This window comes from Haliotis rubra, unplaced genomic scaffold (genome assembly GCF_003918875.1).
Source record: "Haliotis rubra isolate DU_JTF1 unplaced genomic scaffold, ASM391887v1 Scf967, whole genome shotgun sequence".
Classification (NCBI taxonomy): Eukaryota; Metazoa; Mollusca; class Gastropoda; order Lepetellida; family Haliotidae; genus Haliotis; species Haliotis rubra.
Window position 1 is genome coordinate 273,665 of NW_025767709.1, and position 16,336 is coordinate 290,000.

Sequence of the window (16,336 nt, forward strand, 5' to 3'; positions counted from 1 at the left end):
AGTCTGGCTCTTTGTCAAGTTTGTGAATAGAAGACAACCCAAATCATGTCCCATCATTTATTCTATAGACAACACTGTCAATTTAACAGCTGAAAGTTGATGTTGACATTGAATTGCAATAAGTTCAAATTGATAACAGTCCGTCAAATGGAGATACCCTGAAGGGAAAAAGTGACAGTCTCTTTAGTCGCGTGTATGGCCACCTTGAGCTTGCACACAGGCTGTACAACGTGGCCTCATTGAGTTCATTAGAGTCTGAAAGAATGCCTGAGGCAATTGGTCCGCTCAAACACCAATCTCTATTCCCAATTGTGCAAGTGTGAGTGGCTGTCTACCTGCACCAATCCTCCGTACAATTTCGTCCCAGAATGTTCAATGGGAGCCATATACGGGGAAAGAGACGGCCATGGAAAAACGTTAATGTTGTTTTGAGCCAGATAATCCATCGACACCCCTGCTGTGGGAGGGCTGCAAACGTCGCTGGCGTTGTTGGCGTGTCAAAATTGGCCCCACATATGGCCTTCGGCAGTGGATTCCAGCAGCCCGAAGACGACGCCTAATCGTATCGCTGGACACTGCTCCCCTTGACCCATGAACTAAGGCTGCTGTTACTGTTGGTGCTTGAGTTCGGTTCCTTAGATGAGTGACCCGGATGAACCGATTTTGCGCATGAGATGTCACTCGTTGCCGTCCGGTACGGGGACGATCAGCAGCAACCCCGGTTTGCTGATGACGTTGAGCAAGTCGTGTAATGGTGGTAAGATGACAGCCCAATTGTCTAGCTACAGCGGTTGCAGAGCTACCTCCGTGCAACTTTCCAATGGTCATTCCTCTCTGCTCAGTCGTTAGTCTAGGCATCGTTTGTGTGGCGTGTACATCTCCTAGTGTCAATACTGAACTGTTTTTTGACACAAACCTTTATAAAGGATACCTCAGAGTGAAATGCATGCTTTTCATCCAGAACCGTGGATGCACGTGCTAAAATTATGGTTTTGCTGCACTGTTGGTGTGTTTGTGCGAATGGTTCGTATGGACGTCAAATTGCATGACATCATCTCATCTTGGATCATTACGTCACTTTACCATGAACGTTCCATAAACATGAACGCTTACCATCATGAGATTTCATTTCTTCGAAACTTGCGTTTCTTTTGCCGTTCAGTATATAATAAAACTAAACTCACTCACTTTTGCCAGTTACACAGTTACCCCGAAAATGTTTCGCAAAACTGAGTGAGTTTAGTTCTACATCGCACTTGGCAATATTCCAACAATAGTGCGGGGGACCCCCCAATTGATTGATACAAATCACCACACAGGTATTGCAGTGACAGTATAACAACAAGGATCAAGTTTCTAAACATCCAGACGGAGTATCCAGAATAAGAATGTTGCTGGTCATCTGGTAACTAGAGGGGCGGTGGGGTAGCCCAATGGTTAAAGCGTCCGCTCGTCATGCTAAAGACACGAGTTCGACACCCCACATGGTTAGAATTTGTAAAAAACATTTCTATTCCCCGCCGTGATGTTCTCTGATATTCTTTAAAAAGGCAATACTCACTCACAGTGATGACTTGTTTTATTTTCATTTTCATCTGGGACCATTAAATGACCAATTACAGTACAACCTGAAATTATTGAAAATTTAAAGATTGTAATTTGTAAAAAACATTTCACTCATTACTCACGTATTAAATGTGAATATTAGCAGAACATAACTCCAGATTCAAAGACAGGTGAACAGTTAGTATTTTGTCAAGTCACCATGGGCAGCAATGCAGGCATCAATGCGGCGGGGCATACTACTGATCAAAGAAGTTAGAAAGTCGTGGTCCATGCTGTCCCAATATTGGACCACCTCTTCTTTCATTTCAGCAATATTTGTCAGATTTTTCTTATTGACACTTTCCTTCATAAGTCCCCAAACATTTTCTATTGGATTTAGGTCAGGGCTATAGCTTGGCCAATCTAATAATGTCATATTTTGGGTCCGAAACCAGGCCTGTGAATGCTTTGAACGATGTTTTGGGTCGTTGTCCTGCTGGAAAATCCAAATATTTCCACAGAACATGTGAGCAAATGGAAGTAAATGTCCCTCGAGAATATCTGTGTGCCGCTCACTGTTCATATTCCCTTCAAATACACAGATGGGCGTTGCCCCTAACACAAATATGCCACCCCCACACGTTAAATTTCGGACTGTACTTTGGGCGCTCATACAAAGGTTTTTCAGTTTGTTTGGTCCAGAATTTCGGTGTATTAGGAAACAGCCACACAGGAATTCCTCGACTGTTCTGCCAACCCATTGCATGCAGCTCAGTTCTAATTGTCTCCTTACAGACAGCCACAGTTCATCTATCGATCATATCCAGCCTTAAGTTTTCTAAACTGGTTTGTTTTTTAGAAACAAGAATACCAAGCCGCCTCCTGTCACCGACAGTCAATTTTCTGAACCTGCGCCTCCCTGGTGCTCAATGCCATATCCATTTGCAATATTTTTCAAAACACGATAAACAGTGGACAAAGGGATGCCTGTTCTACTTGAAATCACTTTAGCTGATCTGATGTCCTTGTTATAATACTCTAAAATCAACTTCCTCTTCTCTAAATCATCCATACTGAGGATCACTGAAAATGTCGTCTGCTAGCAAGTAAACAAAGGGGGATAACTCTTCACAAACTAATGAAAAAGGATTAACGGAGTTGTCTCTCTTGAATGAAACCAAGCACTGGATAGCTGGTCAAGGTTGTTTACACTAGAAATCCAATTAAACATAATCCTAAAATTCTCAATAATTTCTGGTCTTACTTTATGATGCTTATGTGTCCCCTGAAACTTGGTGTAAGTGTATAAAATGTTTAACTTCATGGATATATTAAGGTAGGCTTAAAATTCAGACTGCTTGTGTTTGGATGTGTCTCCGTGATGAAACACTTGGATGTTGAGCTGGAACCCATCGTTGTTGAGAAGGTGTCTCGATTGTGTATTTATTGATATATTGTTCTGATGGTAGTGTTGTGTTGTGTTGTCCTTAATTTCTCCTTGAGCTACCCCTACGCACAGTGTATGGAAGTAGAGGACATTAGTACTTCCACCCCCAACCCCGACACAGTTTCAAAAGGAACACACAGGTTCATCACTTGATTGTCTGGTCTGACTACATGTCGCCGTCACATGGCAGTTACTTTGTGTTGTTTTGTGACAATATGGACAATTAGATATACCTTGTTGTAGACAGACAAGAGGACACACCCACAACACTACCATCTTCTGTCTGTATGTTTCTACCAGAATGTCCTGATATGTAGCAGCAAAAACACTACCATCTTCTTTCTGTATGTTTCTACCAGAAATGACGTGACATGTAGGGGCACAACACTACCATCTTCTGTCTGCATGTTTCTACCAGAATGTCCTGATATGTAGCAGCAAAAACACTACCATCTTCTTTCTGTATGTTTCTACCAGAAATGACGTGACATGTAGGGGCACAACACTACCATCTTCTGTCTGCATGTTTCTACCAGAATGTCCTGACATGCAGGAGCACAACACTACCATATTCTGCATGTATGTTTATACCACTTATGTCCTGATAACACTACCATCTTCTGTCTGTATGTTTCTACCAGAATGTCCTGACATGTAGCAGCACAACACTACCATCTTCTGTCTGTATGTTTCTACCAGAATGTCCTGACATGTAGCAGCACAACACTACCATCTTCTGTCTGTATGTTTCTACCACAATGTCCTGACATGTAGCAGCACAACACTACCATCTTCTGTCTGTATGTTTCTACCAGAATGTCCTGACATGTAGCAACACAACGCTACCATCTTCTGTCTGTATGTTTCTACCGGAATGTCCTCACATGTAGCAGCACAACACTACCATATTCTCCCTGTATATTTATACCAGAATGTCCTGACATGTACCAGCACAACACTACCATCTTCTGTCTGTATGTTTCTACCAGAATGTCCTGACATGTAGCAGCACAACACTACCATCTTCTGTCTGTATGTTTCTACCAGAATGTCCTGACATGTAGCAGCACAACACTACCATCTTCTGTCTGTATGTTTCTACCAGAATGTCCTGACATGTAGCAGCACAACACTACCATCTTCTGTCTGTATGTTTCTACCAGAATGTCCTGACATGTAGCAGCACAACACTACCATCTTCTGTCTGTATGTTTCTACCAGAATGTCCTGACATGTAGCAGCACAACACTACCATCTTCTGTCTGTATGTTTCTACCAGAATGTTCTGACATGTAGCAGCACAACACTACCATCTTCTGTCTGTATGTTTCTACCAGAATGTCCTGACATGTAGCAGCACAACACTACCATCTTCTGTCTGTATGTTTCTACCAGAATGTCCTGACATGTAGCAGCACAACACTACCATCTTCTGTCTGTATGTTTCTACCAGAATGTCCTGACATGTAGCAGCAGCTCATCAGTGTTTCTCTATTTACACGAGAACGTCTGTATGACACCCTTCCCAAGACAAACACGTAGCCACCCTCTCTCATCTATACACAGTCCAAGTGGATCCTGAATACAGTCCTTGGATGTCAGCAGATTTTGTACAAACTGTCCTGACTCAGTCAGATGGATGACTCTGTGTAGTCTGAAGTCTGTAACCAGGATGTCGCCTGTGTCGGTACTTGTGATACCCTGAGGATCCCCCAGTGCTGTGTCTCCTGTAGGGCTGTAGCTGAACACCACATCTCCCTCGGGGGTCAGACACACGACACACTTGGTTCCACTGTCAGACACCAGGATGTTACCTGTCCTCGTGGTACTGAGGAAGTTGGGATACTGTAAGATGTTGTTACCTTTGTGGAGTGGACTGATAGACCTCAGCACGTTTCCTGTCATATCCAGGATATCAACACAGGGAGGAGAGCGGGAACCAGCTGCTAGTGTTGATGGAGTCAGGGACGTTATACCCACATACTGTTTGCTGGTTGTGATGGTTGTCTGTAACTCCAGGTCTGGTTTGACTTTTACTGTTACAATCTGTTTGGTGTCTGGCACAGTGACAGCTACTTGATCGTGTGTCAACTTCGTAATACCATAGGGACCTCTATCAAGCAGGAGCTTACTGTGGCCTGGCTGATTGTTGCAAGTGTAGAAGGACTTCACACTCTTGTTGTTGTAGTCGGTTACTACAACCGTGTCTGTACCACCCACCACCAACACTGTCACTCCAATAGGCAACGCTGTAGATGTATCGCCTGCTACTCTGACGTCAATGGTGTCTTGTAACACAGGAGTAGCCTTCAGGTCCAGCACACTCTCATACAGGACCTCTATCTCACCCAGCTGTAGATTGTCCAGTGCTTTACTCAGCTTGTCTGTGTCCTGTCTGAATGTGACACTGGCTATTCTTCCCCTCCTTCAGGTCAGCGTCTCCGACAGCCTCCACATCACCGGTCTCACATCCCTGATACATCTCATACACATCCATCTCACACTCAGATTGTAGAGCCTGGTCTATCAGCTCCGTCTGTTGTTGGTACATCTGTACTGACATCTCACCTGATTTTATATCTGCTTTCATTTGTCCGATGTATTTGTCTGACATCGCTTTCAGTTCATCCAGAAGTCTCCGTTCCTTGAGTTTAATCTGTTCTATCACCTTGGCAGTTTCAGAGTTAATATGTGATTTCGTTTCTTTAAATCGAAATATTTCGTCTTCCAGCTTGGATTTCTTTGTCTCGATCTCTTTGTTGATTTTCTCCTTTCTCTGTGACAAATTGCCCGTCGCCCGCGTCAGTGCTGCTTTCATTGCCTGCATCTCTGATTCCAAGCTGACCACAGAGACACACTGCCTGTGGTAGATGGTACAACAGGTTTGGCAAACAGCTTTCCCGCAATCTTTACACAACAACTTAACACTTTCATCCTTGTGTTCTTTACACATGACCATCCGCCTTCGTTTGACCTTGACCTCCCCAGACAGGTCAGTGACATCGTGGTGACGAGCTGATGGGATGCGGTTGTGAATTCTGACGCATCTCCCACATAACGCATCATCACACACATAGCACCAAACAGAGGCAGGAGTTGTCTCCCCTTCCTCTTTACAATAGCTGCAGCAGGTTGTATCTGAAAGATGAGGTTGTACGTTGTAGGTGTTTAACGTTCAGTACACTGGTGTATCGATGACAGATTGTACAAAGTACCTGAACACAAATAATATTTGATATGTTGGCTGTTTAACCAGCCACTGATATTATTATGAACACTAATGGGATTACAAATAGATATTTTTATCTCGCATGCTAATATTGGAAGTCAGTTTGTATGATGAAATAGACTATACTGATGAGTCATTGTATGATACGGAGGTATTTAACACATGTCTACCTTTAGATCCCGGACCAAACGAGTCCAAGAGTCCCTGGATGAGAAAGATAGGTTTGACGTCATCCGCCCACTCCTCCACGGGTCTCTCAGGGTCGGACACTTTCGTCATCTTGCTGCAGAATGGACACAGGAGGGACTTGGCACTGATGGCTTCTGGTCTGGTTTTGGTGTAGTTGACGATACATTTCCGACAGAAGGTGTGATTACACACAAGTGTACATGGATTACTGAAGACGCCGGAGCAGATGATACAGGTTAAGTAATGTTCCGTCAGCTTCTGAGAGGTAGCCATCTGAAAGAGGACATGAAGCATTGATTGTTTAGGGGCTGCAAGGATTCGCTGTGCAGAGTTGCGTCCCTTAGACGTGGCAGTAACCTATGATTGCTGGAATCCCACCAGATTGGTCTTGATTATGGTTTTGGTTACGTCATAGCCGCACTTGTGGGTTTCGTACACACATATACACGCGCGCGCACACTAACACACACATATACACACACACACACACACACACACATATACATACATACACACACACACATACATACATACATACATACATACATACATACATACATACATACATACATACATACATACATACATACATACATACATACATACATACATACATACATACCAAACGTAATACGTTCTACGAAGACATTGTAAAATCCTGTTTCATCAGTGTCGAAAAAAGTACGAAAACTGGTTCCTCCTCATCGAAAATACGTAAGATTCTCGCTCCATCCGGATGGCACGTTTTCACCACATTACATTACATGCACCTCAGGTCACGTGACGACGGGCCTGTAAGTGTGTCACAAATGAACTTTGTTCACCCCGTGCACCGCGTCACTGATTCGTGTAAACGTCTTTAACATTGTCCGAGTATTTTGACCAGTCTGGATGTCTACAGCGAGCGCCATGTCATTGTCATAACGAAAGTAGGGTACGAGATGTCTAACTTCCGGGTTGAGAAGAGGGTTGAAATGTAAGCTGTATGACCTTTGTAATTCGAACAGAGTGTTAAATTTTCACACATAAGTATTCTGTGGCAATATACACATTTCTGCGGTATTTGTACATTAACACACACATGTCATGTTTCAACCTGTACAGCGAACTTGGCGCTTGTATCATATGTATGGCCCAGTTCGATAACGAAAGTACAAGCACACAAAATAACTGACATTTTAAGATTTATAAACATGGAATTTCTCGTTGTAAGCATGTGTATATTACATGACTATTCGTCAGATACGTCATGCTTCGGACACCAAATTATACTGAAATCAATATACGTCCCCAGAGGTACGAAATATTGTCTCTGAGTTTCCGAGCAGACAACGCCTACCTTCTCGGCTCGGTCGTCAAGACCGGTGTAGAGGGAAATTGTACCCCGGGTGTAAAACATTCCCTACGTTTAGATCAATATTCTGTTCTCGGGTGGAGGTTAGCTGGTGTACGTGGGGTAGGGCGGTTGCTACTTGACAATATGTAGTGATCTCTCTTATAATCGATATGTTTAATGGATATGTAGTGCTGCTGTGGATGTGTGCACAAAGTTCCAGCGTGCCGAATTTAGGCAGTGCATATCATTGTTCAACGGATAAGTCAACATTCATCAAGTTCATTGGTGCAACATCCCACGACATTAATATAGTAAATAAATCTGTTTTTCCTTTAAAAGCGCAGTATGTAAAGTTACACTTTTCGGATCTACTCATAAGAAACAAACAACGCCAGAGAATACCCAGTCTCGATTATCCCACGGAACAGATTCCATTGAGTCTGAAAGGCAAAATAGCGTTGAAAGGTATTTGATTGGATAAATGAAAACTCAGTGATGACAGAGTTTCACCATAATTACGTGTGTCCTGTCCATCACCGCGACTTACATCTTACAAATATTTTCGTAGAATTGTGTATTTGTAACTCACCTCAGTCGAGTAGGAAAACCAGTGGTTCAATCAATCAACCAATCTTTATTTCAGTACTTAAAAAGGCCTCAGGCCTGTAGTACATTTAGAGTTGACATGAGTAGATAGAAATCATTTATACATTCTTTTCTGTAACAATACTTTTTCTTAAAATCATAGCGAAATAGATGTACTTTGCCAGATTCTGTAATAGTGATGCGGTAGTATCTGTTAATAGTGAAATTAATATTCTTACACTTGGATGCTTATAATAGGTAGTGAATTTAGGTAGTTCGTTCGTAGAGTCGTATAAACAGGACAGATTAGAAGGAAATGTAGTTCATCCTCAACAGTATTCATATTACATGATTGACATATTCTGTTTTCTCTTTGTATACCTGTATACCTGCCAGTTTCAATAAATAATGCATGGGAACAGCAACGAAAATGAGAGAGAGAGCTATACGAAACGTCTTTACGTTGATTTTTGCTAAATATTCTTCTAAACATATGTCCGATTTCCATTGATTATAGCATAAACATTTTGTGGACAGAAGTAATGATTCCGACCAAGAATAGAAATACATGTCTTTCATTCTTTGTGTAAATGATATGATAAAATTTGCATGGCACTGAACATTGTGATCACACCACACATAACCATGACCTGTTTTCTACAACAACTCTCTAATATCAGTCACCCAATTTCTTTTCCCATTTTCGTCATACAATTTCATCATATCATAACATTTTTCCGGAAACCTATGGCATGGCATATGCGGTAATCTTACCCAATACTTTATGGCTTTAATGGAAGAGTATATAAACAGGGAGAATCTACCTAATTCTTCGTAAACTATCATATTACATGTGTTCGGTTTTACACCAAGAAACTTTTTGCATGCATATAAATGAACTCTTTCAATACTGTCATATTGTTGTAATCCTCATATTTCAGAGCCATATATAAGTATTGGACTTATCTTCATATCGAACATTTTAAAGAATGTGTTAAAGGACATTTCACCTAAAGATCTCATATTTTTACAAACACCAAGTTTTCAAGGCTTGTACTTACGCTTGTTTTGTGTGTTTGAACCAGGAAAGTCTATTAGAGAAATATACTCCAAGGTACTTAGTATTCCACCTTTCTTAAAGACGATAATTTTGGTTGAGAGAGAGAGAGAGAGAGAGAGAGAGACAGAGAGAGAGACACAGAGAGAGAGAGAGAGAGAGAGAGAGAGAGAGAAATATATAATTAAACAACAGGTTATTCTGAAACAGTTTGCATAACAAATATACGTGGCCAGTTTACTACCGACACCAACATCCGTTGATGCAAAGAGCAGGATATACACGATTACACGATTTCCGAGTGTAACCAAAATGTCCGGATCAACGGGGTTCGACTGTACTTATCCAGGGATAATCTGCAGTCTTCTATTCTCCCTGATTTATCACGCGTAGGGTATGATATAAATTTAGTAGGTATGTACGTCTCACGCAGTGTTTTATACCGAACACAAACCATCCCAAAATGGTATTCTTCTTCGATGTAGCCTTCATGACACACAGTGTACATCCTTTTATCTATAGGAATATTAACATATCTGCCTGTTTCTATTTTGAGTCCATGGGAACTGCGCCATGGCCACGTGGAATTTTGAAATTGGGTTTAACGTCGTCCTTGAGAATATTTCACTCATATGACGACGTGCATGCATGCGTGTGTATGTGTATGTGCGGCTGCTTGTACTAGCCCAGACTGAAGCTGGTTTTATAGTGCTAGCCCACTGAGATACCATGAAGCATGAATACCCCACTCAGACACATTATACTGACTCCGAACCGACCAGTCCTTGTTGTACCCATTAATGCCGAACGCTAGGCGGGGACCAACAAGTACCATATTTTAACGTCTTTTGGTATGACGCGGTCGGGGATCGAACCCGTGACCTTCCGCTCTCCGGGCGGACGCTCTAACCACTACACAACGGCGGCGATCTAATCGTTTGAGATATTATTCCGTTCCAAAGGTACCTTTAAAGAAAATATAATTTCTAGTTTTAGAACTGCTGGAAAGAGAGGTGTGTGTCATTCCTGTTCAAACGAACATTTTAATCTTGCCGTAGTTTCTCCATAAAGGACTGTTTACTAGTTACTGTTTGTGACTCCCATACATAACCGAATCGAAACAATAAGTAGTTCGATTTTGAAACCCAATTATTTTTACCATTATTAGCTGCTTAAAAAAGCATGTTATACCACTGCTTTGGATATCTTACAAAAGACATATATAATGATCTAATCCAATATTTTACGGATAGTTTATATGCAAAAATATACAAAGGGTATGTGCCACATTCACCCAGTACTGTGTAAGTTGGCGTCGATGTCTTCACTCCAAGGAAGCGTTTACACGCAAACATATGAATGGTTTCTATATTTGTTACACTATCTAGCCCCCAAACCCCAGACCCATAGAGTAAAATAGGCACAATTTTAGTGTCAAATATCCTAAAATATAGCCATCTACAGGCTGCAGCAACTTTTCCGGCCCACCAACACCACAAATGATCGCCCCGTACTGGCAGACCAAGGGTGACAACAAGACGACAAGACCGCCATGTTGTGCGATAGCATGTACAGAATCCCTTCATGCAGACATCACGTCAGACAGTGGGAACACACGGAAGATCATTCAGTACTGATACAGTACGCCAACGTCTTAACAGCGGGAATCCCCATTGCCGTAGACCTTACCGCGGATCTATCCCCACCCCTCGTCATCGGCGTGAACGTCTACAGTTTGCCCTACAACACCAAAACTGGCGATAGAGGCAATGGAGAACTGTTCTGTTCACAGATGAGAGTCGGTACTGCGTATCAACTGCTTATGGCAGAACAAGAATATGGCGACGACGTGGCCAACGTCATTCAGACTAATGTGTTATGGATAGAGACTCATGGGGAGGCGCAAGCATCATGATATGGGGTGGAATAGGCCTGAACCAGAGAGTGGGTCCTGTTGTGTTCCAGAACCTTGGTCCAGGAGAGGAGGCGGCATCACAGCGGTGCGCTACATCGACCAAGCTCTCAGACCCCATGTTTCGCACGTCACCGGAACAACATTTTCCAGCATGATAACGCCCGGGCCCATACTGCCAGAGCTACACGGGACTTCCTCCAGCACAACGGTGTCAACATTATGCAGTGGCCAGCCCTTAGTCCTGATTTAAACCCAACTAAACATCTTTGGGACGATATTCAGAGGAGACTGAATAATGTCATACCAAGGCCAGTTTATTGCGCCAGGCCTTTCCCAGAGTGTGGTTCCAGGTGCCAATGGCCTTCATCAATCGATTGGTACAGTCCATGCATAGACGCTGTGCTGCAGTTATTGCCGCTCGTGATGGTCACACTAGATTCTGAAGTCAAGAGTCTGAATAGACTGCAAACGTTCACGTAATGTCTTGAAATTGTGCTGACTTATTCATTGATGTGTCAAAATATTGTACACAAAAAATGTTTTTGATCCGCTTATTATGTCCATTTCTGTAATGATTTGATTACAGTGCCTATCTAATTTTGAAATCGTACTGACGTTTATTTTTCTGCTGAGTATAGTTTGTACTCACTTTAACATTTTTGGAGAAAGCCCTCTTTTAAAAAACCATTCATAATTTCGACCTATTCACTAGATCAAAAGCTTTTGAGAAATCTACAAATACGGCATACTGCTTTCCCCTTTTCGTTGATAAATACCACTGAATGGCTGATTGTAAAATAAATATATTGTCAATGGTATAGTAGGGTTGCGCAATATAACCGGTTTACCGGTATTTACCGGTCCAGACATGAAAACGATACGTATTGCGATACGCTGATCAAAAACCGGTATTTTGACTTGCATTCGTAAAACGTCGTAACACTCGGAAATCTTCGGGTATTTCCTTGTTTCATTTCTGCCAAATATTATTCACATTTTTATTTTATCATGATTAAAATTTGTTATGAAAGCTTAATCAAGCATAGTGATTTTGTTGTGTTTTTGCTCTATAAATCAATCAGTAACTAGATTATAGTAGTGTTTTTGTTTAGAAATACTTCATGCAATATATCGCAATATGAATATTCTCTGCAATACCCACCCCTATGGTATAGTATCCCTGACGAAATCCGGCCTGTGATTCCACACGTTTGTCATAGGCATTAGTCAAACATGTAAGACGTCTGTTCAAAAGAGATACATACATTTTACTAATGATGCTCAAAATTGTAATTCCTCGGAAATTATTAGAGAATGAATATCCCCCTCTCTGTGCAAGGGAACATTAATAATAATGCCAAATATGGTATTAACAAATCAAAGGAACTGTGGAAGAACTCCGCAATTTGTCAGCACCTGCAGATTTGTTACATTTCAAACCCTTGACTGCTTCTACAACTTCACCTTCAACAATTGGAGAATCGAGAATGTTATCAAACCTTCGTCTGTCTCTAAATCTATACTTTCATCGTCAACTACATCATCATCCGTGTTAAAGAGATTCATAAAATGATCACAACACTGTGTTATGGATATATTGGACCGACGTGATGAACTTTGTGAAAGTCTTTTGAAAACAGACCAGAACATTTTACTATTGTGTAAATTATCTAACAAAGTGTTACAAGAACTGACATTATGGCTACGCTTCTTATCTCTCAACACTGATGTATACTTATTTCTTGCCTGTATGTACCTCTGTAAAGAAACTATTTCCTTATGAGACCTCAACACAGATAACAGCCTCTTTCTCTCACAGCTATAATATTCACATTCTTTATCAAACCACACCTGCGACGTTTTCTTAACAGTATTACAACGCATACGTGCCACGTGCTGCCATTTCAGAGAGGGAAGACCGCAACCATGTTGTAAACCATCATATAGCGGAGATTATCGGAACGTATACCCTGGAGATTATCGGAACGTATATACCCTGGAGATTATCGGAACGTACATACAAATTAAACTCACTCAATTTTGCCAGTTACACAGTTACCCCGAAAATGTTTCGCAAACTAAGTGAGTTTAGTTCTACATCGCACTTGGCAATATTTCAACAATAGTGCGGGGGACACCCCAATTGACTCATACAAAACACTACACAGGTGTTGCAGTGACATTATAACAACAAGGATCAAGTTTCTAAACATCCAGGCTGAGTATCCCGAGTAAGAATGTTGCTGGTCATCTGGTAACTAGAGGGGCGGTGGGGTACCCCAAAGGTTAAAGCGTCCGCTCGTCATACTAAAGACACGGGTTCGACTCCCCACATGTTTAGAATTTGTGAAAACCATTTGTATTCGCCGCCGTGATGTTCTCTGAATATTCTTTAAAAAGACAACACTCACTCACAGTGATGACTTGTTTCATTTTCATTTTCATCTGGAACCATTAAATGACCAATTACAGTACAACCAGAAATGATTGAGAATTTAAAGATTGTAATTTAAAAAAAATAATTCACTCATTACTCACGTATTAAATGTGAATATTCGCAGAACATAACTCCAGATTCAAAGACAGGTGAACAGTTCGTATTTTGTCAAGTCACCATGGGCAGCAATGCAGGCTTCAATGCGGCGGGGCATACTACTGATCAAAGAAGTTAGAAAGTCGTGGTCCATGCTGTCTCAATATCGAACCACCTATTCTTTCATTTCAGCAATACTTGTCAGATGTTTCTTATTGACACTTTCCTTCATAAGTCCCAAAACATTTTCTATTGGATTTAGGTCAGGGCTATAGCTTGGCCAATCTAATAATGTCATATTTTGGGTCTGAAACCAGGCCTGTGAATGCTTTGAACGATGTTTTGGGTCATTGTCCTGCTGGAAAATCCTAAAATTTCCATTGAACACGTGAGCATAGAAAGGTTTCAGTTTGTTTGGTCCAGAAATTCAGTGTGTTAGGAAACAGCCTCACAGGAATTCCTCGACTTTTCTGCCAACCCATTGCATGCAGCTCAGTTCTAATTGTCTCCTTACAGACTACGACAGTTCCTCTATCAATCATATCCAGCCTTCGTTTGTTTTTAGAAACAAGAATACCAAGCGGCCTCCTGTCACCGACAGTCAATTTTCTTGGCCTACCTGCGCCTCCCTGGTGCTCAATGCCATATTCATTGCAATATTTTTCAAAACACGATAAACAGTGGACAAAGGGATGCCTGTTCTACTTGAAATTACTTTAGCTGATCTGATGTCCTTGTTATAATACTCTAAAATCAACTTCCTCTTCTCTAAATCATCCATACTGAGGATCACTGAAAATGTCGTCTGCTAGCAAGTAAACAAAGGGGGATAACTCTTCACAAACTAATGAAAAAGGATTAACGGAGTTGTCTCTCTTGAATGAAACCAAATACTTGATAGCTAGTCAAGGTTGATTACACTAGAAATCCAATTAAATATAATCCTAAAATTCTCAATAATTTCTGGTCATACTATATGATGCTTATGTGTCCCCTGAAACTTGGTATAAGTGTATAAAATGTTCAACTTCATGGATATATTAAGGTATTAAGGTAGGCTTAAAATTCCGACTGCTTTTTTTTGGATGTGTCTCTGTGATGAAACACGTGGATGTTGAGCTGGAACCATCGTTGTTGAGAAGGTGTCTGGCTTGTGTATTTTTTCTATATTGTTGTTGTCTTGTATGGTGTTGTGTTGTGTTGTCCTTAATTTCTCCTTGAGCCACTCCTACGCACAGTGTATGGAAGTAGAGGACATTAGTACTTCCACCCGCAACCCCGACACAGTTTCAAAAGGAACACACAGGTTCATTACTTGATTGTCTGGTCTGACTACATGTCGCCGTCACATGGCAGTTACTTTGTGATGTTTTGTGACAATATGGACAACTAGATAAACCTTGTTGTAGACAGACAAGAGGGCACTCCCACAACACTACCATCTTCTGTCTGTATGGAGCACAACACTACCATCGTCTGTCTGTATGTTTCTACCAGATGGTCCTGACATGTAGGGGCACAACACTACCATCTTCTGTCTGTATGTTTCTACTAGAATGTCCTGACATGTAGCAGCACAGCACTACCATCTTCTGTCTGTATGTTTCTACCAGAATGTCCTGACATGTAGGAGCACCACACTACCATCTTCTGTCTGTATGTTTCTATCAGAATGTCCTGACATGTATCAGCACCATCTTCTGTCTGTATGTTTCTACCAGAATGTCCTGACATGTAGGAGCACCACACTACCATCTTCTGTCTGTATGTTTCTATCAGAATGTCCTGACATGTATCAGCACCATCTTCTGTCTCTATGTTTCTACCAGAATGTGATGAAATGTAGCAGTACAACACTACCATCTTCTCTCTCAATGTTTCTACCTGAATGTCCTGACATGGAGGAACACAACAGTACCATCTTCTGTCTTTATGTTTCTACCAGGATGTCCTGACATGATGCAGCACAACACTACCATCTTCTGTCTGTATGTTTCTACCAGAATGTCCTGACATGTAGCAGGACAACACTACAATCTTCTGTCTGTATGTTTCAACCAGAATGTCCTGACATGGAGCAGCACAACACTACCATCTGCTGTCTCTATGTTTCTACCACGATGTCTTGACATGTAGGAGCACAACACTACCATCTTCTGTCAGTATGTTTCTACCAGAATGTCCTGACATCTAGGAGCACAACACTACCATCTTCTGTCTGTAGGTTTCTACAAGGATGTCCTAACATGAAGCAGCAGAACACTACCATCTTCTGTCTTTATGTTTCTACCAAAATGTCCAGACATGTAGCAGAACAACACTACCATCATCTGTATTTATGTTTCTACCAGAATGTCCTGACATGTAGCAGCACAACACTACCATCTTCTGTTTGTATGTTTCTACCAGAATGTCCTGACATGTATCAGCACAACACTACCATCTTCTGTTTGTATGTTTCTACCAGGATGTCCTTACATGTACCAGCACAACACTACCA

At 41.5% G+C, this 16,336-nt stretch overlaps 1 protein-coding gene and 1 long non-coding RNA gene across 2 annotated transcripts; one reads left to right on the top strand and one right to left on the bottom strand.

The window, feature by feature from the left end:
• The first annotated feature begins 2,775 nt into the window (after positions 1 to 2,775).
• Positions 2,776 to 14,918, top strand: LOC124265215. Its single transcript, XR_006895385.1, has 3 exons — positions 2,776 to 2,842; positions 6,138 to 6,142; positions 14,848 to 14,918. It is a non-coding gene; the product is annotated as an uncharacterized LOC124265215 (long non-coding RNA).
• Positions 4,351 to 7,824, bottom strand: LOC124265212 (E3 ubiquitin-protein ligase TRIM56-like). Its single transcript, XM_046700005.1, has 3 exons — positions 7,750 to 7,824; positions 6,392 to 6,683; positions 4,351 to 6,130 (listed from the first exon to the last, which is right to left on the bottom strand). Exons 1-3 carry the CDS (start codon positions 7,807 to 7,809, stop codon positions 5,364 to 5,366), a joined length of 1,119 nt encoding a protein of 372 aa, XP_046555961.1. The 5' UTR covers positions 7,810 to 7,824; the 3' UTR covers positions 4,351 to 5,363.
• Positions 14,919 to 16,336: the final 1,418 nt, after the last annotated feature.